Source organism: Mesoplodon mirus (assembly GCF_964341445.2).
Source record: "Mesoplodon mirus genome assembly, chromosome: X".
Lineage (NCBI taxonomy): Eukaryota > Metazoa > Chordata > Mammalia > Artiodactyla > Ziphiidae > Mesoplodon > Mesoplodon mirus.
In genome coordinates, this window is record NC_138981.1 from 140,116,615 (window position 1) to 140,143,478 (window position 26,864).

At 37.5% G+C, this 26,864-nt stretch overlaps 1 protein-coding gene across 1 annotated transcript; it reads left to right on the forward strand.

The window, feature by feature from the left end:
- The first annotated feature begins 1,495 nt into the window (after positions 1-1,495).
- On the forward strand, positions 1,496-24,091 carry CLIC2 (chloride intracellular channel 2). Its single transcript, XM_082609051.1, has 6 exons — positions 1,496-1,796; positions 8,192-8,301; positions 8,427-8,552; positions 20,261-20,367; positions 21,023-21,204; positions 22,166-24,091. Exons 1-6 carry the CDS (start codon positions 1,740-1,742, stop codon positions 22,325-22,327), a joined length of 744 nt encoding a protein of 247 aa, XP_082465177.1. The 5' UTR covers positions 1,496-1,739; the 3' UTR covers positions 22,328-24,091.
- The last annotated feature ends 2,773 nt before the right edge of the window (positions 24,092-26,864 follow it).

The following is a 26,864-nucleotide window of genomic DNA, read 5'->3' on the forward strand; positions in this document are numbered from 1 at the left end:
CATCCTGGCACAGAGTAAGCATTCATTGATTGCCTTTGGAGTGAAAGAATGAATGAACAGAGTAAAAATATGGCCAATGCATCCACCAGGTCCTGCCAAACAGCCAGTCCTATACTCACCCACAAGGTCAGCTCAGCAGATGTCTATCGGAACTTCCCTCTCACTCTATTGAACATTTGGGAAATCAACAGGTCCCACACCTTGAAGAACACTCATATTCATACCGGTGGCCACTCCTTGCCTAAACCCTGCAGCTGTGGCAGAGATCAGGTTTTGCCCAAAGCCTCTCACCCTGTAAATTCTTTACACGTGGGCAATGGCAGGTACATGTACAGCCCATATAAGCATGGGGGACGTTTGGCGTTGTAGAAAGAGGGTCACAATGGTGCCCAACTGGTGGGTCTATGTTCACTTTGGCTCCAAGCAGAAAGAGACATTTCCCATCCGAGGGGGTTTATTAATCCAGGGCCCACCGCTCCACCCACCCCCCATCCTGGCAGGCAGAAAACACAGCTTCCAGAAACACTGCAGACAGTGAGTGACCAATTTGGATATTTTACTGCTGTTCCCAGTGTTGACAAGCAGAGATACGGAACCGCTTGCGAGTCCTGATATAGATACCAAAACCAGGAAGTGACGCCTCCCAGTCCACCCTTCCCAGAAATAGAGAATAAGGTGGGACACACAAAAGATGCCTCCAGACTCAACCGACCCATCAAACATTCCCTGATTATAGAAGAGAAGTGAAATTTGCAATGCAGAAGGGAAATCTGGCTGTGTCAGCAGTAGAATTGAGGGTGTAGACATTGATGAAGTGTACTTTTTAAAAAAAATTTAGTTTTGGCTGCATTGGATCTTCGTTGCTGTGTGTGGGCTTTCTCTAGTTGCGGCGAGGGGGGCTACTCTTTGTTGCAGTGCATGGGCTTCTCTTTGTGGTGGCTCCTCTTGTTGCAGAGCATGGGCTCTAGGCACGCAGGCTTCAGTAGTTGTGGCACGTGGACTCAGTAGTTGTGGCTTGCGGGCTCTAGAGCGCAGGCTCAGTAGTTGTGGTGCACGGGCTTAGTTGCTCCGCAGCATGTGGGATCTTCCCGGACCCGGACTAGGGCTTGAACCCGTGTCCCCTCTGTATTTGCAGGCGGATTCTTAACCACTATGCCACCGGGGAAGCCCACTTCTTTTTAAACCAACGTTTAGACAGTGTCATTAGATAAACATCCTTCTCAATGCTAAAACCCGAGTCATTTGTGGCCTTTTCCTGGAAGAGATTTTTGCTGCTGTAAGGTTACAAGAACAGCATAAGAAGCCATTTTCTGGGCATGGAGCCCAGGATTCAAAGGGAAGCTCTAGAGAACATCTGGTCTGCTTGATATCTCGAAACTGCATGTGTGTGTTTGTGTGTATGTGTTTCTCTCTGCTGACTCATAGCATTGAAGCGTCTTTGGAAACTCCCCCACCCTTCTAGCCAGCCAGTTTATACACACGTCATCGGCTCCTTCTTGATTCAAATGTTAGGTCAAGAGGAAGAAAGAAAACGAATTCAAGAGTTGCTCTCAAGCATCTAGAATTTTCTGCACCTCTTGAAGAGAGACTAGCCCAGCTCTGACTATTACAAGCTGGACTTTCCTCTTAAAGCACAACCTTCATTTAAGCCTTTGGATAAAACTGGAAGAAAAGAATCTGTGAGTACTGTGGACTGCAAAGAAGGCAGGGGGCTGAAAACTGGCAATAAAAACAGAAAGATGGCAGACCCGAGGCCCAGCAGTCAAGCAGACCCTGAAATTGAGCTTTTTGTGAAGGTAAGTTTTCTAGTTATAATGAGAGCATAGAGAATGTATTATTCCTTGACACTGGACCTCAGCTTTTTTTTTTAAGTCAACATTTCAGCTAGAGATAGGAAATAATTTTTTAATTTTATACCCACTCTGAGTCCTAGAAGAATACCTGGGTGTTTGGCTGCTCTTATATAACAATAGAAAAACACCCCATCTGAAAAAAGCAAGAAGATATGGTAGAAAGACAAGTAGACTGGCTGGTAGTTAGAACAAGTAAATTGTATTATTAGTGACTTCCTATGTAACCTTGGACAAATCCCTCCCTCCCTCTTTGTTTTTCCATCTGTACAATAAATGAGCCTGACAAAATGATCCTTAAGGGCTTTCCAGTTCTCATAATCTGTGTTTTATGAGATATGTTTTGGAAGGCCTGAATATGGGGAGGAGAGGGCCAAGAATGGCCTGAGAGCCTCATTCCCACACATGGTCCAAACAGAGCTTTCTAAAATTCTCCCACAATGGATGAACATCACAGCAGTGTCAAATGGACACTAGAGGAGAAAAAGCCAGGAGTCTGTGTGCCTGTTATATGAGTAGGGGGTATTTTGCCTTGGCTTTTTTTTTTTTTAATGTCTTAACATTTCAGAAAAGCCCTTTGGAAAACCCCTAAAGCTGGAGAAAGGAACATGTGTTTCTAAATTAGCTCATCAAGAAAAAGAAACAATCTTTTACTGGTTATTCCAAGTAGAAATTACATAGTTTCCTAAATCCTTGCTTATATTAACTATTTTTCTCTATATTTTCATTGACTATTGGAAGTATTCAGGATGGTAATAATAATAACAAACTCTTATATCATGCTTAACCCTTTTCTAACACTTTATGTATATTATCTCATTTAGTCCTAACAACTTAGAAGATAGGTTAATAGTAGTAATGTAGTATCATCAGTAGTAGTGGTGGTAATAGTACTCAAAACTTTAGTCATATTGTCCTCATGAATTCTAGGTAAGTAAGCTAAGGAAATAAGGTCTAAGTAACTTGCCTGTAAAACTACATCGCCTCTTGATGGCCTACAAAGGCATAAAATAAGGTGTGCTTACCAAATTTTAGGTTAAACATCTGTTGGCCAAAGTAATACTTTTACAATAATTTTAAAATATTTTACAACTGGTCACATATATACATCAAGGACATAATTAACCAGCCTTTTCAAAATTATAGGAGACTCTTAAATTCCTGCATAGCAAAACAATCCAAGTAAGTGTTTGCTTGACTGTGGGGCATAAGAGCTACTTCTCCTATCTCTGGATTCTAGCAAGACATGTCACTGCTCAGAGGCAACATAAGTAAGCCTTAACTTCCTAACTGACTTTTTATAACTACCAATTCCAAACCAGAGGTAATAGGTCTCTTCATAGGGTAACTAGTTTCTTTTGTCTAAACTTGTTTATTCAATCCAATCGAACTCCTCTAACCAGTCGTTGGCATTGATCTGTGTGTTTATCTTCATAGACTTCCCATAATTTGGGTGGTAATCTAGACAGGGGAAGTTAGGAAATCACACGTTGGATGAGCAAATGTTAAATTAAATAACTTTCAGGTTAAAAACCTAATCATTTATTGAGTACTTATGGCAGGGGCTGTGCTAAGTGGTTTATTATTAACCCTATTTTATGGTTACAGAAACTAAAGCAAAAAGTAGCTAAGTAGCTTTGCGTAAGGTCACATAGTTAGTAAATGGCAGGGTCAAGATTCCAGTCCCTTAAAATAGCTGTGCATAATCTTAATTCATTGTTTTCTATTTGGCACACTTTTTAGTAACATTTCCCAGAATTTCATTAGATGAAATCCTCTAGATGTTAGCTTATCTAATGACATTGATACAAGTCACAGATTTTCTGGAAGAACCTTTAGTACCATCTGATCTGGGTTTTTGTTTTGCTTTGCTTTGAGATGGATTCCAAAGATCTCTAGAAGTTTCATAGAAGAGGGGGAATAGGGACTGAGAGGGGTGAAAATGTTAATGAGAAAATTTAAAAAGCACTACTGTTTACCAGTTGTATCTCCCTTATAATGTGGTATCTTTCTAAAGACTAAATGAGTCTGTAATTTCCCCAGCTATGTCTGGGGACCCTACCACAATTTCCCAACGCCACTGATGGGATCCCTACAAGAAAGTAAGTCCTTTCCTGACACAATTTAGAATTTATAGCACACACCCCCATGTGTTCCATGGAGTGAGTGAAAACATTGCCTTTCAACTCTGAATGATTTGGGCAAGATTTATATCCAGGAACTAAGAACAAAGGATTTTCTAACATTTTGTTTTCTCTAAATGCAGAGTTTATCTTATTGGTTTGTTGTTCATTGATAAATGGAGTTTTTGTGTTCTCTACCAGTCTAAAATTACATTTTCATAGATTTGTACATAACATTATAGACTCTAACATTTGGGCCAAAATCCTGAATGTAATATTTTTGTCTTTATTGATAAATGTAAAATAGAAAAAGAGATGATACTCTTCTCTGAATGTTCAGACCATTTTCAAATTATCTTAGAACTATCATAGAGACTATTATAAAGACTGATTAATAAAAAATCCAATAAAACTATTAGATGGGAGAAAGCAGTGTTTAAGGAGTGTGGATTGTGGAGTAGACAGTCCTGGATTAGCTACATGAGAAGAGTGTATGGGTCATCAACTCTTGTCTAGCTGAGTGTACTTGAGCAAGTCAGGTTCTCTGAACTTCAATTTCCTCATCTGTAAAACAAGAGTAATGACAGAACCTACCTCACAGGATCGTCTTCATTATAAGCATAAAATAAAATAAATTTGTAAGACACAGTAGTTGTTAACATAGTAAACATTCAATAAATGTCAGATGTTCCAGCCATTACTATTTTTCATGTTTAGAAACATAGATCACAAACGCAAAGAGAAAAAGTTGTTTTGGTGAATGACCACATTGTGGTAGTTTTCATGTCCATTTCTCCAGGAGGTGGGTCAAAAATATCTTGCTGTGATTTATGTCATAGAGTGTTCTGCCTATGTTTTCCTCAAAGAGTTTTATAGTGTCTGGCCTTACATTTAGGTCTTTAATCCATTTTGAGTTTATTTTTGTGTATGGTGTTAGGGAGTGTTCTAATTTCATTCTTTTACATGTAGCTGTCCAGTTTTCCCAGCACCACTTATGGAAGAGCCTGTCTTTTCTCCATTGTATATTCATACATTTTGTGTAGTGGCACTTTAAATCAGCATTATTATAAACAGAAAAAAATTCAGTTTTCCTGTAAAATTGTGCTGCATTTCCCCCACACCTCACTGTTTTGCCTTTCCTTTTGCCAAAGGCAACCCACCCTTCCTGCTGTATCTATTATCAGACTTCATTCTTCTTCCTGCCTAATCAAGTTTCCATTCACTAACCCCAGTTATGATTGGATCTTTAGCCTGACTTCTGTTACAAAATAAATTCAGCTGCCAAGGTGGTTGCCTCTTCCCATACCTCTTCACTCCCTGATGCCAAAAAGAGCAACAATAAACATTATTTCCTCTGTTGCACTCACTGCCAGGAAAAGGAAAATTTACCAAAAAACAAGAATTATGTCCAAGATCAAGGTGTCAGCATGGTCAGTTTCTGGTGAGAACTCTCTTCCTGGTTTATTATAGATAGGTGCCTTCTTGCTGTGACCTTATATACATGGTTGTTGGGGGAGATGAAGAAAGAGAGAGAAAAAGAGAGAGAGAGCTCTGGTTTCTTCACATAAGGGCATTAATCCCATCGTAAAGGTCCTACCCTCATGACCTCATCTAGACCAATCACTTCCCAAACACCTCACCTCCAACTACCATCACGTTGGGGGGCATGGATTCAACATTTTAATTTGGGGGGAACACAATTCACAAATCCAAAGTAGATAGCAGTGCAATTTACAGGATTAGGAACTCTAAAGAGTAGGTAAGTGTGTGGAGTAAAGAAAAGGGAAAGAATTCACTTTGGGACATGTTGAGATTGAGGTGTCTAAAACTTGGATCTCTCCTCAGGAGACAACATCAGCTAAAGCCTTCTCAAGGAGTGACTCCCCTTTCTTCCTCATTTCTATTACCACTGAGGGTGGCGATGGGGTAGGTGTCTTTAGATGTCCTTGCTCCTCATTCTTGTTTCCAGACCATTCTATTTCTCCCATTCAGAGAAATATCTAGGTTGTCTCATAAAATCAGACTAAACCAACCACTACCCCTCCTTGTTATAGTAGTCTTCCCAATCCCAGGTCACTTTCCCTTACTTCTTAAGGATTTTATTTCCTGGAATATTGTCACACTCTTCAACACTATGCCTATCATAATTCTTGGTGATTTTAATATCTACACAAATGACCCTTCCAACACTCTGTCCTCTCACATCCTTGGCTTTCTCTCCTCCAGTGACCTTGTTCTTCATAATCTCTCAGGCACCCCCTTCCATGGTTATACCCTTACCTTTGTCATTGCAACGTCTGCAATCGCTGCATAATATCATTTATTTGAGGTTTTTTTTGTTCTTCTTTTTGAACTTTTCCATTTTAATACAATTTATTGAGGTATAATTTACATAAAGTGAGATGTGGTCATTTTTCACTGAAGTGTCTCTGATTTACAATGTTGTGTTAATTTCTGCTGTACAGCAAAGTGATTCAGTTACATATATATATATATATATATATATATATATATATATATATATACACACACACACACATCCTTTTTCATATTCTTTTCCATTATGGTTTATCACAGGATATTGAATATAGTTTCCTGTGCTATACAGTAGGACCTTGTTGTTTATCCATTCTGTATGTAATAGTTTTCATCTACTAATCCCAAACTCCCAATCCATGCCTCTCCCATCCCCTGCCCCCCTTGGCAACCACAGTCTGCTCTCTATGTCTATGAGTCTGTTTCTGTTTCGTAGGTAAGTTCATTTGTGTCATATTTTAGATTCCACATATAAACCATATCTGTATTTGTTTTTCTCTGTGTGGTTTACTTCACTTAGTATGATAATCTCTAGGTACATCCATGTTGCTGCAAATGGCATTATTTCATTTTTTATGGCTGAGTAGTGTTCCATCATATATATATATATATATATATATATATATAATATAAATAATATATATATTATATATATACCATTCCATTATATATGTATATTATATATACAATTCCTTTATATATTATAATGGATATATATATATATATATATATATATATATATATATATATACATATATCACATCTTCTTAATCCATTCATCTGTCAATGGACACTTAAGTTGCTTCCATGTCTTAGCTATTCTAAATAGTGCTACTATGAGCATACGGGTGCATGTATCTTTTCAAATTATAGATTTGTCTGGATACATGCCCAAGAGTAGGATTGCTGGATCATATGGTAACTCTATTTTTAATTTTTTAAGGAACCTCCATACTGTTCTCCATAGTGGCTGCACCAATTTATGTTCCCACCAGCAGTATAGGAGGGTTCCTTTTTCTCCACACCCTCTCCAGCAATTATTATTTGTAGACTTTTAATGATGGCCATTCTGACCAGTATGGGGTGGTACCTCATTGTAGTTTTGATTTGCCTTTCTCTAATAATTTGCTATGTTGAGCAAAAGATGAATTTTTAAATGAGTGGTATTAAGACAACTATTAACTATTTGTAAAATAAAAATAATAAAGCTGGAGCCCCAATACATTCCTTATGCCAAAATAAATTCTAAATAGATGAAACAAATGCAAAAATGAAACCATAAAGTTACCAGAAGAAAACATGAGAGAACATCTTTATGGTAAAGCAAAATAAGAAAGTAATTTTTTTCTTTGCAACCTTGATGTACATAACAGCTGTGTAAGCAGATCAGAAAAACCAGATTTCATAAAGGAAAACAATATAAGATTTTATGTAAAATTAAAATTTTACATAGGACATTGTTTAAAAATTACATGTAACATTATCAAAAAGAGTTAGTGTCTTTAGTATACAAGTAATTTTTCCAAAGTAATAAGGAAAAGGTCATCACCTTAATAGAAAAATATAAAATTGTCATGAACAAACAAGTCACAGAATAAGGAAATCAAAGGTCCAATGAAAATACTGAATATACCTTTCAAGAAGGAAATTTGGCAGGATCTATGAAAATGGAAAATGAACATAGTCTTTAGTCAGCATTCTGTTGTTATGTACTCATCACTCTGGTAATTTTACATACAATGAAAGTATTTGCTTCATTATCTCTCTCTGCCCACAGATGGTAGAATTCAAGAGATTAAGGACTACCAACTTTGTCTCTAACAACTAGCTTATTTCCCAGCAGGCACTCAATACATATTTATTGAGCAAATGAATGAATGAAGACTTTCTTTATCTTAATAGGCTGGAAGTGATGGGGAGAGTATTGGAAACTGTCCCTTTTGCCAACGCCTTTTTATGATCCTCTGGCTTAAAGGAGTTAAATTCAATGTGACTACTGTTGACATGACCAGGTAAGACAAATCAGGACATGTTTCATTCTGGGGATTAAAATCAGTAGACACCAATACAATGTTGGTGTTTGCATAATGTGTACTTTATCTAGAGGCCTAACTCTGCTTATTTTCAATAATCATAGAAAGCCTGAAGAGCTGAAGGACTTAGCCCCAGGCACCAATCCTCCCTTCCTGATATATAACAAGGAGTTGAAAACAGACTTCATTAAAATTGAGGAGTTCCTAGAGCATACACTGGCTCCTCCAAGGTACAACATTTTTACAGGATATTATTGTTCTTGAGATAATCTATTTTATTGGCTTATTTATTGCAGATTGAGGATTCTTCTAAACATCTAACTCTTTTTCAATTTCAGACCTCTCTTTTGCTATCTTTCTAGAAAAGTTTGCAAAGATCCCCCGATCACTCCATGTATGATTAGAAAACTTTACTACATAATTATTTATTTAACATATGTAAAGCTATTAAAACTTTATGTGATGCAAGTAGTATATTAGGAATGGTCAAAGGATACACTTGGAAATTTAGGAAAGACAAGAAATTTAGGCCACATTTAATTTTATCCATGTTATCTGATCCATAATGAGGTTTGGGGACATTTATACTGACAGAAATCAGACTTATTTTATTGTAGAACCCTCAGAAGATCTACAATTTTGAAATAGCCTTTAATTCAGTCTGATCTCTTAGCTCTACAGGTTGAGAAATATTATGTCTATCACACATAAACTTCCCCCCTTCAACTTCAAATACACAAAGACAGTCAATATAATATTTCAAATTATTTTTAAAATGCATAGCTTGCTTAAAATAAGAAAGTAAATTCTCTGTAGTCTAGAAATAGAGAAGAAGCCTATGGTGAGTTAGGAGCGAGGGCATGGGGTAATAGCGCTGAATAGTCCATGAGGACTGGTCAGGACTAGTCCGTTATACCACTGATGGCATGAAGATAGAACATACCCAACACAAGAAAACCAGGAAACAGGTCTCTCACAGTTAGCCAGAGGCCATAACTGCACTGTCTACACTTGAATGACAGCTGTATGTCTCTGCCCACCCAGGATAGTATCTGGAAACAATAAGCCTACTGTATTCATTTTTTATTTCTGTGCAACAAACTCAGTGTCTTAAAATATCACTCATTTATTATCCCACAGTTTTCACTGGTCAGAAGTCTGGCTGTAAACTTAAAACTGCTCTAAAAAATAACGTCTTAATCATTACACATACATATGATAAATAAAAGGTTCTATCGGTCCAAAATTCTTCCTACCTAAGAAATTAGGGATACTATTCTAGATTCTTTTCTGTGTGCCTATACTATATCTCTTTCATCCATTATTGGTGGCTTCTTATATTTTAAGCACCAGCTCCAAGTACTGAGTCTTATTTTGTTCTTTTCTCCTCATCCATCCTCCTCTACTACTGCCTCTCCTCAAACCATCTCTCCAACCTTTTCTTGTTCCCAAAGATTAACTAATGAAAAAATCTATTGTGTTATCTTTTCATACCCTTTTTTTGTTCATATAAGCACAATAACAAATTCCCTTTCCTTCCAGTTTTTTACCACTACAAACAGTGTTATAAATAACATGCTTGCTCATATGTCCTTATGTACTGGTGTTTTTATTCCAGTGGAATAGATTTCCAGGAGTAAAATTCAGATGGTATATATCTTTTAAAATTTTTACTGCTTTATCCATCAGTGTATAAATATACACTTTTCCCACATATCTGTAGTAGTACTATGCATTATCACTCTTTTAAAATTCATGGCAACCTGACGGGTGTAGTGATATCTCATTGATACTTTAGTTGCATTTCCCTGAATAATAGGTGAATTAGAACATCTTTACATATGTTGGTTGAGCATTTGGTTTTGTTCTGTGAATTACCTTGTCAAATTCTTCTGATTTTCTATTAGCTTATGTATGTATCATTTAGGGATTGCATTCAACTCTGATAACTAGAGACCCAAAAAGTAGTGGCTTAGATAAATATGGGTTTTATTTTCCTTACATAATAAGACACCAAGAATTAGGCATTGTAGGGGTAGAATGACAGCTCTATAATTTCACTGGGGACCCAGGCTCTATCTAATATTTTTTCTCTGCCATTCTTCAGGTGAGTTTTCCAGTCTTAAGTTTAATTCACGGTGACAATATGTTTGCTGGAATTCCAGGCAACAGATCTAACTCCCACACAGGAAGAAGGAGAAGGGCAAAGGGCAAAAGATGCAAGTCAGCTTTAAGGAGCTTTCACAGAAGCCACATTCAACAATTTCCATTAACATCTCATTATTCAGAAGTAATTCACATAGTCATACCTAAGTACAAAGGGAAGCTAGGAAACATAGATTTCATCCAGGTGTATTGCCATCCCTAACAAAATAAGATTCAGTTAATGAGAGACAGAGAGAGAGGGAGAGAGAGAGAGGGAGAAAGTGGTACATAACTGTGTTATCTTCCATATTCTGCCCCTCTGACCATCCAAATATATGCGTGTATTCTTATTCCCATACATGGAACACACTTACTCCCAAGAGAGATAACTCCCAAGTCCCCTACAGTTACTGCATCCAGTTCAAAGTCCAGGATCTTTGAGTGATGCGCAACATCTCTCTTAGATATTAATGGTCGAACAGTCAAATAAATTAAAAGACAAGTTCTTTCCACCTTCTTCTTGACACACGCAATAGTCAGTGGTGGAGCAGGAATTGGATAACTGGAATAAAATCTTCCATTTTTAAAAGGAAATATAGGATAACACATAAAAATCCCTGGTTCATAATAGTTACCATTGTCGGAGAAACAGCTGGAAGATTTTTTCCAAGTTTTGTTGTTACAAACAATGCTAAAATGAACTTTCTTTTGACAAGGTCCCCTAGAGTGGTTATTTAGTCTGCCACATTGCTAAATACAAGAGCTCTTCCATATAATCTTTGTTTCATCTAAAATTTTAAAACCTGTTAGATGCCCACATCAATGAAAATGGTGGAGTAGGGAACTCCAAAATGTTATCCCTCCATAATAGCAATTAATAGCCCAGCAAAAGCTGTCAGAATCAACTTTGCCAGAACTCTGGAATCTAACCAAAAATTTACAAGCAGGCTGGGGTTTCTTAATGAAGAATAAAGAAGCAAAATTTCAGTAAGAGAGCCCTGTGGCATTTTAGGTTACCCTGTTACCATCCTCAACTACTCAGCTCTTTAGAAGCCTTAAAGAGAGCAGTCCACATTGCAGAAACAGGTTGCTCGTACCAGAGGACAGGATATGGACCTTATTCTCAAATAACTGTGGTTGTGTGATTTGACCTGGTGGCACCTTGAGGGATTGGCTCAAGGGTTTGCCTTTTTTTTCACCTTCTTTGGAGCTTCCTTAGGGCTGAGGAAGCTTCCCTGTTGGCACTCATGGAAGGCGTTTAGAAGCAAACGTATTAGCCACTGCCACATGGGGCAAGGAAAAAAACTTGGAGAAAGCAATAGACAAACTGAAAAGTCTGCAAAGAAAGAGGCTGAGATGGGACTTCCCTGGTGGTGCAGTGGTTAAGAATCTGCCTGCCAATGCAGGGGCCACAGGTTCGAGCCCTCATCCAGGAAGATCCCACATGCCACGGAGCAACTAAGCCCATGCGCCACAACTACTGAGCCCACGTGCCAAAACTACTGAGCCTGCGAGCCACAACTACTGAAGTCCATGCACCTAGAGCCCATGCTCTGCAACAAGAGAAGCCACTGCAATGAGAAGCCCATGCACCGCAATTAAGAGTAGCCCCCGCTTGCTGCAACTAGAGAAAGCCTGCATGCAGAAATGAAGACTCAACACAGCCAAAAATAAATAAATAAACTTATTTAAAGAAAAAAAGAAAGAGGCTGAGACACTTTGGAGATAGTGGAATAAGGGCTTTAAATTAATGTATTCTAGGGAATCTAGAAGTCCAAGCACATGCCCAAGTCTCGACCTATGCTCAGAAAAAATAACCTGAGAAGACTTTAAGCTTTCACTTCTGGCTAAACTTCAGGCACCACACAAGTAGAAAGTGAAGGCTAAGGCAGAATTATAAACTGCATACCTAAGCATTGAAGGAGTACCCAAACACAGAGCCAGCTTACAAACACCGGGAGAGCTTTTAATCCCTTGGTTTGTTGTTTGTTTGTCTCTTTGTTTGTTTTGCTTCCAGGAGTTTAAGGAAATCTTTGTCAAATCATAAACTGACCAAAGATAATGAGACAAAGATTTCAGTGGCCACACACAAGAAAGAACAGACTTTACAAAAATACTTCAGAAAATTCGCTAAACAAATAAACAACACCCAAAAAAGCAACAACAAACCCTATTTGTTGGAAGGGAAGGGAAGAATCTGTTTTCCAGAGTTTCCACATTATAATATTAAAGTGTCCTGTTTTCAAAATATATATATAAGGCATGTCAAAAAAACAAGGGGCTTCCCTGGGGGCGCAGTGGTTGAGAATCTGCCTGCTAATGGAGAGGACACGGGTTCAAGCCCTGGTCTGGGAGGATCCCACATGCCACGGAGCAACTAGGCCCGTGAGCCACAACTACTGAGCCTGCGTGTCTGGAGCCTGTGCTCCGCAACAAGAGAGGCCGTGATAGTGAGAGGCCTGCGCACCGTGATGAAGAGTGTCCCCCACTTGCCACAGTAGAGAAAGCCCTCGCACAGAAACAAAGACCCAACACAGCAAAAATAAATAAATAAATAAATCAGTAAACTCCTACCCCCAACATCTTCTTAAAAAAAAAACATAAAAACAAGAATGTATGGCCCATTCACAGAAAAAAAGAAATTAATAGAAATTGTCTCTGAGGAAACCCAGACCCTGAGTTAATAGACAAAGACTTTAAATCAACTGTCTTAAATAGGTTTAGATAGCTAAAGAAAACCATGGGCAAAGAATTAAAGGAAACCAAGAAAACAATGTCTCAATAAAGAGAGAATATCAATAAAAAATATACATAATAAAAAGGAATCAAATAGACATTCTGGAGTTGAAAAGTACAATAACTAAAATGAACAATTCACTAGAGGGTTCAACAGCAGATTGAACAGACAGAAGAAAGAATCAGCAAAACTGAACATAAGTTAATTGAGAGTACCCAGTGTAAGGAAAATGAAGAAAATTAACAGAGCCTAACATACCTGTCGGATGCCATAAAATGTACAAAGATACACATGATAAGGGAAGAGATGGCAGAGAGAAAGAGGCAGAAAGAATATTTGAGAAAACAATGGCTGAAAACTTCCCAAGTTTAATGAAAGACATAAACCTATACATCCAAGAAGGTCAACAAACTCCAAGTGGAATAAACTCAAAGAGATCAACACCAAGATACATTATTTTAAAATTATCTAAAGCCAAAGCCAAAGATATAATCTTGAAAGCATCAAGAAATAAATGACTCATCATGTAGAGGGGATTCTCAATAAGATTAACAGATAAGCTTCATCAGAAATCATGGAGGCCAGAAGGCAGAGAGATGATATATTTAAAGTGCTGAGAGAAAAAAAAATCAACCAAGAATTCAATATCTGGCAAAAATATCCTTCAAAAATGAAAGAGAACTTAAGACATTCCACATGAAGGAAAACTGAGGGATTTTGTTGCTAGTAGGCCTGCTCTGCAAGAAATGCTATCAGAAGTCCTTTAGGCAGAAATGAGAGGCCATTAGAAAGTAATTCAAAGTCACATAAGAAATAAAAGAGCACCAGTAAAGGAAAAATAACACACATGATCATCTCAGTTGATGCAGAAAAAGCATGTGACAAAATCCAACACCATGTTATGATAATACTCAACAAACTAGGAATAAAAGGGAGCTTCCTTAACCTGATAAAGGGAATCTATGAAAAACCCATGGATAACATCATACTTAAAAGTGAAGGATTGAGGGCTTCCCTGGTGGCGCAGTGGTTGAGAGTCTGCCTGCCGATGCAGCGGATACGGGTTCGTGCCCCAGTCTGGGAAGATCCCACATGCTGCGGAGCTGCTGGGCCCGTGAGCCATGGCCGCTGAGCTTGCACGTCTGGAACCTGTGCTCCACAACGGGAGAGGCCACAACAGTGAGAGGCCTGTGTACCGCAAAAAAAAAAAAAAAAAAGAAAGAAAGAAAAAAAAAGTGAAGGATTGAAAACTTTCTCCCAAAGATCAGAAACAAGACAAATATGCCATTTTTGCCACTTCTATTCAACATTGTACTGAAAGTTCTAGCCAGAGCAATTATGCAGGAAAAAGAAAGAAAAAGCATCCAAATTGGAAAGGAAAAAGTAAAATGATACTGGCAGATATGATCTTTTATGTAGAAAATCCTTTAAAGTCCACTAAAATACTATTAGAACTAATAAAAATTCAGCACAGTTGCAAGATACAGATCAAAATAAAAAAAATTTTATTTCTATATACTGTCAGTGAATCATCCAAAAAGTAAATTTGGAAAACAATTCCATTTTCAGTAGCATCAAAAATAATAAACTACTTAGAAATAAATTTAACCAAGGAAGAGAAAGACTTGTACGTGAAGACTACAAACAATTGCTAAAATAACTTCCTAGCTTCTCATGGTTTTTCAGCAATCACTACCTTATAGATACATAACTCCAACCCTCCATCTTCACATAGCATTCTCCCTGTGTCTCTGCCTCTTCACAAAGTGTTCTTTTTTAAGGACACCAGTCATACTGGATTAATGGGCCCACCTTACTCCATATGGTCTCATTTTAACTATCACAGCTGTAACAATCTTATTTCAAAATAAGGTTACATTATGAAGTATTGGAGTTTATGACTTCAACATACCTTTTTGGGGGGACAGAATTCAGCCCATACAACTATCCCATGTTCATGGATTAGAAGACCTAATATATTAATGTAGAAATATTCCCCAAAGTGATCTATTAATTCAATGCAATACCAACCAAAATTCCAATGGTGTTTTTACAGAAATGAAAAAGCCAATCCTCAAATTCATATGGAATTGAAAGAGATCACAAATAGCTAAAATAGTCTTTGATAAAGACAAAAAAATTGGAAGACTCATGCTTCCTGATTTCAAAACTTACTACACAACTACAGTAATCAAAACAATCAGTACTTGCATAATAATATACCATTGGAATAGAATTGAAAGTCCAAAAATAAACCCATACATCTGTGGTCAACTGATTTTCAAGAATGCCAAAACCATTCAATGGTGAAAGAATAGTCTCTCCAACAAGTGGTGCTGGGACAACTAGATATTCACATTGGCATGCCAAAAAAATAAAGTTATACCCTTACCTCACATCATATACTAAAATCAACTTAAAATATATCAGACCTAATGTGTGGATTAAAACTATAAAACTTTTAGAAGAAAATATAGAGGTAAATCTTCAAGACCTTGTATTCGGCAATGGATTCTTAGATATAACACCAAAAGCACATACAGCCAAAGAAGAAAATAGAAAATAGAAAAATTAGATGATCTGGAAGATAGAATAATGGAAATAACCCAATCAGAACAGTAGAAAGAAATTTTTTTAAAAATGGGGAACGTTTAAAGGACCTCTGAGACAACATCAAATGTACTAATATTCACATTATGGGGATCCCCAAAGGAGAAAAGAGAGAAAGGGATAGAAAGGTATTTGATGAAATCATGGCTGAAAATTTCCTGAAGCTGATGAAGGAAAAAGATTTCCAGGTACAGGAAGCACAGAGACTCCCAAACAAGATAAACCCAAAGAGACCCACACCAACACATATCATAGTTAAAATGGCAAAATTTAAAGATAAAGAGAGAATTCTAAAGGCAGCAAGAGAAAAATAATATTTTTTTTTCCACTTAGAGAAGACGCTTTAACACTTCTTTTAGGGTTGGTTTAGTATTGATGAGCTTCTTTAGTTTTTTCTTGTCTGAGAAGTTCTTTACCTCTCCTTCAATTCTGAATGATAACTTTGCTGGGTAGAGTATCCCAGGTTGTAGGTTTTCCCTTTCAGAACTTTAAATATATCATGTCACTCCTTTCTGGCCTGCAAAGTTTCTGCAGAAAAATAAGCTGATAGCCTTATGGTGGTTTCCTTGTATGTGACTAGTATCCAAAATATATGAAAGAACTCTTACAATTCAATAACAGAAAGCAAACAACCTAATTTTAAAATGGAAAGAGGATTTGAGTAAACAATTCTCCAGAGAATATATACAAGTGGTGAACAAGTACTTGCAAAGGTACTTAATGTCATTAGTCATTAGATAAATGCAAATCAAAACCACAATGCCCATTTTTTCACACACACACACTGTATTTTATTTTTACAAGAGATAAATAAACTGACACCAAGCATTGTAAATGGATGACCACAACAAAAGCAACAAGGATTGCAATTACCAAACATGAAACACAATCATACTATGTCATAATATTGACATTCAGTCCAGTAATCCTCCACTGTAACAGTTCCTTTACTTTGCAGTGAAAATTGATTTGTATATTTTTTGCCTCTGAGTCCTTGTGGGATTTTTTTAAAATTCAAACAGAAAGTCACAAAAATTGTAATCATCCTCATCAGTTCACTCAGTCCCATGTAATTAATTTTTTTCATCTTGATCTTTTGTTAGCACTTTTATGAATTCATCAGTTTTCCATTAGAGTTCTGAAAATGCTTATTCATTCAGTTCAGCAGTATAGTCAGTTACCAGAAATCTGTACTTGTAAGAGTCTTTTCCATGAATGCCTTGAAGATGAAACCCTTTTATAGGAACATTTTTGCAAAAGCATCAGAGTACACCCAGAACTGTCTGTAAATGACCAAAGACTTAAAAATGACCACAGTTAAATATTTGATGAAAGTTCATAATAATTCAATTGACAAGGAAATTTAGTTATTTCTGAGATATACATTTTAAAGTCATAACTAGAATTATGACTTATAACATTATACCAGAACATATAAGATTTTTAGAAATTTCATGAAATGTCTAAAACATTTATATTAACATATTTCCATACAAATAACCGAAAGGAAGTTTAGTATTAGTTGTTTTTTGTTTGTTTGTTTGTCTTTTGTACTGCAGATTCTTATCAGCCATCAATTTTATACACATCAGTGTATACATGTCAATCCCAATCGCCCAATTCAGCACACCATCATCCCCACCCCACTGAGGTTTTCCCCCCTTGGTGTCCATACGTTTGTTCTCTACATCTGTGTCTCAACTTCTGCCCTGCAAACTGGTTCATCTGTACCATTTTTCTAGGTTCCACATACATGCATTAATATACGATATTTCTTTTTCTCTTTCTGACTTACTTCACTCTGTATGACAGTCTCTAGATCCATCCACGTCTGAACAAATGACTCAATTTTGTTCCTTTTTATGGCTGAGTAATATTCCATTGTATATATGTACCGATCTTCTTTATCCATTTGTCTGCTGATGGGCATTTAGGTTACTTCCATGATCTGGCTATTGTAAGTAGTGCTGCAATGAACATTGTGGTGAATGTGTCTTTTTGAATTATGGTTTTCTCTGGGTATATGCCCAGTATTGGGATTGCTGGATCATATGGTAATTCTAGTTTTAGTTTTTTAAGGAACCTCCATACTGTTCTCCATAGTGGCTGTATCAATTTACATTCCCACCAACAGTGCAAGAGGGTTCCCTTTTTTTTTTTTTTTTTTTTTTTCTTTTTGCGGTATGCGGGCCTCTCACTGTTGTGGCCTCTCCCGTTGCGGAGCACAGGCTCTGGACGCGCAGGCCCAGCGGCCATGGCTCACGGGCCCAGCCGCTCCGCGGCATATGGGATCCTCCCAGACCAGGGCACGAACCCGTATCCCCTGCATCGGCAGGCGGACTCTCAACCACTGCGCCACCAGGGAGGCCCAGAGGGTTCCCTTTTATCCACACCCTCTCCAGCATTTGTTGTTTGTACATTTTCTGATGATGCCCATTCTAACTGGTGTGAGGCGATACCTCATTGTAGTTTTGATTTGCATTTCTCTAATAATTAGTGATGTTGAGCAGCTTTTCATGTGCTTCTTGGCCATCTGTATGTCTTCTTTGGAGAAATGTCTATTTAGGTCTTCTGCCCATTTTTGGATTGGGTTGTTTGTTTCTTTAATATTAAGCTGCATGAGCTGCTTATATATTTTGGAGATTAATCCTTTGTCCATTGATTCGCTTGCAAATATTTTCTCCCATTCCGAGGGTTGTCTTTTCATCTTGTTTATGGTTTCCTTTGCTGTCCAAAAGCTTTGAAGTTTCCTTAGGTCCCATTTGTTTATTTTTGTTTTTATTTCCATTACTCTAGGAGGTGGATAAAAAAAAAAGATCTTGCTGTGATTTATGTCAAAGAGTGTTCTTCCTATGTTTTCCTCTAAGAGTTTTATAGTGTCTGGCCTTCATGATTATCTTCATCCTTTACTGATTTTAAAGGAAATAGTGCTAACATTTCACCATTAAAAATGATGCTTGCTGAAAATTTTTGATGGAACTTTTGACCAAGTTAAAGAAATTAATAAATTCATTTAATCATTTAACAAATATTTACTGAATACTTACTAAGTGTCAGGTACTCTTCTAGGCATTTGGGACACATGAGTGAATAAAATGGGCAAAAGCTCTCTGCCCTAGCCGAGCTTACATTTTAGTTAAGGAAGAGAGAAAATAAGCAAGATAAAAAGCAAAATATAAACTATTTTAGATGATGATAAACACTAAGAAAAAGTAAAGCAAGGGAGGGAAGTAGTGAGTGTTAGGGCCAGGGGAGAGGTTGCAATGTCCGATAAGGTGGCCAGAGAAAGGCCTCACTTAGGAGGATATATCAGATTAAAATACCTGAAAGAAGAGGGAGAGAGGGCCATGTGCATAAATGAGGGAAAGCACTTTATTTAGGGGCAGACCAAGTGAAAAGGACCTGGGGTTGGAGCTTGTCAGGCCTCTTTGAAGAAGAGCAAGGAGGTCAGTGTGAAGTGAAGTAAGGAAGAGAGTAGGAAGTGATGAGAGCAGAAGGTAAGCTTGGGTCAGATCACACTGGCCCTTGTAGACCACTGTGAAGACTTGGGCTCTGAGTCTGAATGAGATGGAGACATTGCAAGGTAATGAGTAGGAAAGAGACATGATATGACAAGTTTTAACATGACTGCTCTGGCAGCAAGTGGAGAATGTCCTGGGAGTGTGAGGGATAAGCATGGGAGAGGGGGGATAATCAAAGTGTTGCAGTAATATAGGCTTTGGACCAGGTAGGGAGCAGTGGAGGTGGTGAGTAGTGGACAAATTCTGGATACATTTTGAAAGGTAGTCTGGCTGGAGTTGCTAATGGATCAAATGTGGGCATGGAGAGAAAGAGGGATCAAAGAAGATGGCTAAGTGTTTGGCTCAACCATTTCTAGTTGCTAGTGTGGGGTTTTATGAATAGGAATTGATTTTCACTGAACCCTTTTTGGGCATCTATTCATGATCATATGGTTTTCCTTAATTTGTTAATGTGGTAAATTACATTATTACATTACTTTAATTTATTATGCTAAATTAACTTTGTATTACCAAGAGGAGGACATCTTGGCTACTTTCCCCCCATCCTCTCCATCCTCTTTATTCTTTTATGTATTTTGTTATTTGAAGCCATGTTTTTTCCTACTACTTATCTTTGAAAATGTATTACCACCATATCTTCTGCCAAACAGGCTTTTAGGAGCAAGTATGGGGACCCAACAGCCATTTGAAACACTGTTTCTGTAGATAAATGAGCCTTGAATTCCAAACAGCTGGTTTCCCTGTGAACTTTAGAAGCTAAAGAATTCTCAGAGTGGGAAAAAAACATATTTCCAATGAAAGGTTTCTCAGCACCTTCAGTTTCCAGCACAATTTTCCAAAACTTCTCTCAGTAGAGTGCAACAAAGACACCAGGTCTATGTCTTGTTATGGGTGAATGTTATGTGCAGTGATGTTTCTTTTTAAGGTATCCTCACCTGAGTCCCAAGAACAAGGAGTCTTTTGACGTGGGCTGTAACCTCTTTGCCAAGTTTTCTGCATACATTAAGAATGCACAAAAGGAGGCAAATAAGAGTAAGATACCTTTCTTTAAGTCTTTTCGTTTTGCTCACTCACATGCTCACTCTCATATTCTGACTCAACTAAAATAGGACTTTCCTGAATATATAGTATATATTGGGGAATACTCTTCATCTCACTCTCTGTTCTCTCTTCTGAAATTCCTTGCATGAAGTTTTTATTGGATTTAGAATCTAATATTCAATATAGGAATCACCAAATTAGCTCTATTAGAACATTGACATGCCAGGGGTGAACTAACTGCTGGACTGTATTTCTTAACCCCCCCAACTTTCCCAGTCTTGTGTACCTTTAAGGTTTCTTAAACCATAGCACCTACCATTTCTCACAAACACTCTCGAATAGGTTTACTATTCTCTGAATCATGAGAGCTATTAGTCTCTGATTCCACTTTCTGACTCTTCTTGAGTGATAATATATATTACCTTTCTTTTTCTTTGACTCTCCTCCCAATTTACCTCCTCAAGAAGAGTCCAAAAATATGTCTATTCACCATTTGATTAAACATTTGATTCTGTCTTATCAGTGGGTAGTTGAGCATTCTAGTTAAGTATATAGAGATGTCTAAATGTGTGAAAAGCATATTGGGAATGTATTTAGTCATGAAGACCGCACATTTATAAGTAACCCATTGACTTCATTGCCTCAGATTTTGAAAAATCTCTGCTCAAAGAATTTAAGCGTCTGGATGACTACTTGAACACCCCACTTCTAGATGAAATTGATCCAGACAGTGCTGAGGAACTCACAGTTTCCAGAAGATTGTTCTTGGATGGGGATCAGCTGACACTGGCTGACTGCAGTTTGTTACCCAAACTGAACATTATTAAAGTAAGTCTTCATAGGGCAGGCTGAATGATTGAGAGGAGTTTGGGAGTTGCCAACAGGAAGCACAGTGACCATTCAGTGTGAGTTTTTATATGAGGGCTTTGTCATCATCACTATGTATAAGGTATGTCTCCTTTTTCTCCTCAGAGGAAAAATCCATAATGATCTTCTCTAGGAAGCATAAAAACTTGTTTCTTTCTTCCTAAATCAGAAGGTGTTTTCCACTGTCTTGTCTACAAAACAAGGGTAATAGTACCCATTTCACAGAACTGTTGAGAAAATTAAGACATATGAAATATTAGAAAAGTGTCTGGATCATAACAAGTGATAATAAAGTGAGCTATTAATATTATTATTATCTAATCGAATTTAACAAATTTTTATTGAACAGACCTTATTCTATCTCAGGTCCTATGCCAGACACAAAGAACACATAAAGAAGTAAGACACTGTCGGACCCTAAACAGTGAAAAGATCTGTGCTCTTTTTCTGTGCTTCCTTCTTCTAAACATTCATAATTAAATACACCATAAATATAAAAATGATTACAAGCATGGAGTTTTGTCTACATTTGTAGACAAAACATTAAAGTAGTAAATCCAAGATTCTTTAAGTTTATTTTGTAGTACTTTTTGTGTAGGTAACGTCCTCAATGATCCTGATTTTTTTGTGTGTGTGTGATACGCGGGCCTCTCACTGCTGTGGCCTCTCCCGCTGCAGAGCACAGGCTCCGGATGCGCAGGCTCAGTGGCCATGGTTCACGGGCCTAGCCACTCCGTGGCATGTGGGATCTTCCCGGACTGGGGCACGAACCCGCGTCCCCTGCATCGGCAGGCGGACTCTCAACCACTGTGCCACCAGGGAAGCCCGATCCTGAATTTTGACATATGTTTTTACACACTAGGCATTTTACTGATGCCCCTCACTACCAATTGCTTTTTCCTCTTTTTTTCCAAAACCCTAGGTTGCTGCAAAGAAATACCGTGATTTCGACATTCCAGGAGAATTCTCAGGAGTCTGGCGCTATCTCCACAATGCCTATGCCCGTGAAGAATTTACCCACACGTGTCCTGAAGACAAAGAAATTGAAAATACCTATGCAAGTGTGGCTAAGCAAAAGAGTTAGGACAGCTCTTTCAGTAGAAAACCCTCTTTTTTCACTTGTTATCATACTAGAAAATCTTTTGGAAATAAGAATATGGAAAATATGGTTTCCTTTATCCAACTTTCTTATGAAAAAGAATGCTATATTTTCTGTATCTAGTTAATCCAAACTATCTGCTCACTGTGTATTTTAAAGGTCTTCATATTTTCATTTCACCTTTTAATTCCCATGGCACAACAACTGCAATTTTAAATGATGATATGGAAAGTATCAATATTTTTTGCTAGAATACATCATGTGTGCAAGCTCAACAGATGGCTGAAGTTACAAATGACATACAGTCACAGTCTCAAACTGTTCCTTAGAAATATTTACATCTAAATCATTAAAACAATTTTACTAAGAAATTTGACTGACCAAAAGGTCTTGTTGCTGTCCATTAAAGGGTAAAGTAAACTGTTCTTAAAGGATAATCACAAATCTTTCTACAGAATTTAAAATGTTCCATTACTACATGTACTCAAATATACATGTTAAAATACAATCAAATCACTCAAATCTGAAAACAAAAACTGAAGTTTACTTTTGTTCCTTCAAAAGAGAAACAAAGTTCAGCCTCAAAAAAGAGAGATAGGTGTTATTAGAAGTCTTAGTGGGATTTACATAAAATTTATTTATTTATATTTTGGCCATGCTGCAGGGCATGTGGGTCTTAGTTCCCCAACCAGGGATGGAACCCATGCCCCCTGCAGTGGAAGCTCAGAGTCTGAACCACTGGACCACCAGGGAAGTCCCTAGATAAAATTTAAATAAAGCAGTGTCTTCATAGGTTCAAAGAAAAGTAAGGCAATGAGTAAAGAGTTAACAGGCCTGGAACAGGCACATGAAAAAATGCTCATCATCGCTAATTATTAGAGAAATGCAAATCAAAACTACAATGAGGTACCAGCTCGCACTGGTCAGAATGGCCATCATTAAAAAGTCTACAAATAATAAATGCTGGAGACAGTGTGGAGGAAAGGGAACTCTCCTACACTGTTGGTGGGAATATAAGTTGGTACAACTACTATGGAAAACAGTATGGAGGTTCCTCAAAAAAACTAAAAACAGAGTTGCCATATGATTCAGCAATCCCACTCCTGGGCATATACCCAGAGAGGACTTTAATTTGAAAAGATACATGCATCCCTGTTTTCACAGCAACACTATTCACAATAGCCAAGACTTGGAAACAACCTAAATGCCCATCAACAGATGAATGGATAAAGAAGATGTGGTGTGTGTGTGTATATAGACATAGATATAGATAGATAGATATAGTGGAATATTACTCAGCCATAAAAAAGAATGAACTAATGTCACTTGCAGCAATGTGGATGGACCTAGAGATTGTCATACTAAGTGAAGTAAGTCAGAAGGAGAAAGACAAATATCATATGATATCACTTATATGTGGAATCTAAAATATGACATAAATCAACATATCTACGAAACAGACTCACAGACATAGACAACAGACTTGTGGTTGCCAAAGGGGGGGTTGTGAGGGAATGATTGGGAGTGTGAGATTAGCAGAGTCAAACTATTATATATTGGATGGATAGATAAACAACAAGGTCCTACTGTATATAGCTCAGGGAAGTATATTCAATATCCTTTGATAAACCATAATGGAAAAGAATATGTATATACATGTATGTATAACTGAGTCACTATGCTGTACAGCAGAAATTAACACAGCATTGTAAATCAACTATACTTCAATAAAATTAAAAAACAAAAAGAGTTAACAGGCCTGGGTATAGAAAGGGCTCAATGCACTGTCCTTGGAGCCAGAGTTAAGATAAATACATAATGTTGTGTCCCCTCTTTGATGGAAGACCCTGATCTGAGACAATTGTACCTGGACTAGATGGCAAAGTTGTGACTTCTCTGAACATCTCAGGTCCTTTTATTCTCACTGATAGGATTTCAAAGAGTCAAGTTTTTTAAGATCTATGATTTTAAAGAACAAAGTTGCTTGGGACTTCCCTGGTGGTCCAGTGGTTAAAACTCCCTGCTTCCACTGCAGGGGGCACAGGTTCACCCCTGCTTAGGGAACTAAGATCCCACATGCCCCCCAGTGTGGCAAAAGAAAGAAACAAAGAAACAAAGAAAGAAACAAAGAAAGAACAAAGTTTCTCAGTACCATGGCCTTAAACTCATTAATAGAAGCAGTCTTTTACAGATTACACCATACTTAAAAGTGTATTCATGTCATTGCAAAGCTGCAAGTAAGTCTTATCCAACTTCATAGGTACTGATACAGCTCAGAATTACCCTCCTAGATGAAAGGATTATTATCTTCTTAGATGACATTAATACAATTCAATTCAGTAACTACTTATTGAGTACTTACTATGTTATTATTATTTAGTTATTTAATCTTCACAACAACCTCATGCCAAAGGAACAGTCCCTATTCTCATGAAACACGCACTTCAATAATGGAGACAGGCAATTAAACGTGCAATTACAATACGTATGTGTTATGAAAAGAGTAAGCACAAGGCTACATAACAGAAGTACATCCTTATATGTTCCCCCAGCCTGACCTCAAACAAGTTCCACTTGGTCATATAGCCTTTGCATAGCACAACCTCTGTGAAAATTCTTAGAGATGTGTTTTTATGAGAAGTTAAATTTTTTTCCCACTTGGGCAGACACATGACTCCAAAGCAGGGTCCTGGATGAACCTAGCATCAGCAACCTGTTCCCCTACTGATGTAAATTACCCAATATGAGAAAGGGAATTTTTACTCATTAGTGTCAAATTTTAAAAAATAAAAAGGAATTTTTTTCTAATTGTGAAAGCATTACATGTTGGTGCAAACACAGATAGTAGTGGAATAGAGATTCTAAACATAGAGAGATGTATGAAAACTTACTATCTGATAAGGTGGCATTTCTGATCAGTGGTGGAACACTAGAACACAATTCAGCTGTGTTTTTTGCCACTTTATGACAAGGATGGACTTTCCTCCAATGTCCCATAACATGTTCCTCATTTCTGTGTGAGAGCTCACCAGAAGCACATTTAGCACTCACATTTCTAGTGACATTCTGGTCACGATGATATGTGTGTTCTCCAAGATGACAGAATCTTCCTCTACTGCTCTTCTCTCTTCTTTCTGAGCCCTCACCAGAATCAGCTATAATGTCCATATTTCTGGCATGCACCTCAAAACTCTTCCAGCCTCTATACATTGCCCACTTACAAAGTTGCTTCCACATGCTTAGCTATTTGTTAGGACAGCACCCCACTTCTCAGTACCAAAATTTGTCTTAGTCTGCTCAGGCTTCCATAACAAAATACCATAAACTGGTTGGATTAAATAACAGACATTTATTTTTCATAATTCTGGAGGCAGAAGTCTGAGATCAGAGTGCCAACATGGTCAGGTTCTGGCAAGAACTCTCACCCTGGTTTGCAGACAGCTGCCTTCTCACTGTATCCTCACATGGTGGAGAGAGAGAGGAAGCAAGCTCTCTGTTGTCTCCACCTTCATGACTTCATCTAACCCTAATTATCTCCCAAAGGCCCCATCTACAGATACAGTCACATTGGGGGGTTAGTGTTTCAACATATGAGTTCTGGTGGAGGGGGAGGGGGCACAATTTTAAAACAAGGCTGCCATTTATAATAAAGAAGTAGGTAAGTGTATAGCAGCCAAGTGTCTGGGGATAGGCTTTCTTTTATACAAGTTACAAACCTAAGATCACCTCCAAGATCTGCTTTGTGATCAACACAGCTGGAAGGGCCTTGAGGTAAGGAACAAAATACCTTGTGAATTCATCAGAGTAGGGGATGGTAGATTTGGTTTTCATAAGTTAGGAAACTTCAAAAAGGCTATTCAATAAGACTTCCAGTTGCTGAAGACAATGGTGGCTGCCTTGGTCTGTGTCTCCCAATATTTCCTCCAAAAACAATACAGAATAACAAGAACACATTTTAAAAGGCACTAAAACCACATGGTAAACATAACTTGAAGACAGAAAAATACCCAAACCTCAATATAACTCAAAGTTAAAAAAAAAAAAGAAAAAAATACCAAATCCCAGCAAGGACTTGATTCAGACTTTCAAAAAATTGATAAAAAAAGTGGAGAAAATTACTCAAAATATGAAAATAAATGGAAGAAAAAGATAAAATTATCTCAGAACTGAGGATAAATTAAAAGGTTCTCAAGCAAAAATGGACTCAAGAAAATTTAATAACATGCATGGAAAAAGGCAGAAAAATAATTGAGAGAATGAAAATGACATTTAGAACGAAGTAAAAAGGATCAGAAAGACAAGCAAAAAAGGAATAGCAGTTGTAAAATTGGAATCACTGGGAAAGAAAAACAAAACAATGGGACAGAACTAATATTTAAAAGATTTAAACCTATAATCCAAGAAAAATTTCCAAAATTAAAGACCTCAGTCCACACATTGAAAGGTCTCACTGGGTTCCTAGGAAAATTAACCAAACTGATCAATCCAAGGCATATCCTAGTAAAACTATTAGACATGAAAG

What these genes read in the sequence shown, in the direction of transcription:
- CLIC2 (XM_082609051.1), top strand. Translation starts at nt 1,740, where the DNA reads ATGGCAGACCCGAGGCCCAGCAGTCAAGCAGACCCTGAAATTGAGCTT. An exon ending in ACTACTGTTGACATGACCAG is followed by an intron (nt 8,302 to 8,426) that starts GTAAGACAAATC and finishes CAATAATCATAG; the next exon opens with AAAGCCTGAAGAGCTGAAGG. An exon ending in CATACACTGGCTCCTCCAAG is followed by an intron (nt 8,553 to 20,260) that starts GTACAACATTTT and finishes TTTCTTTTTAAG; the next exon opens with GTATCCTCACCTGAGTCCCA.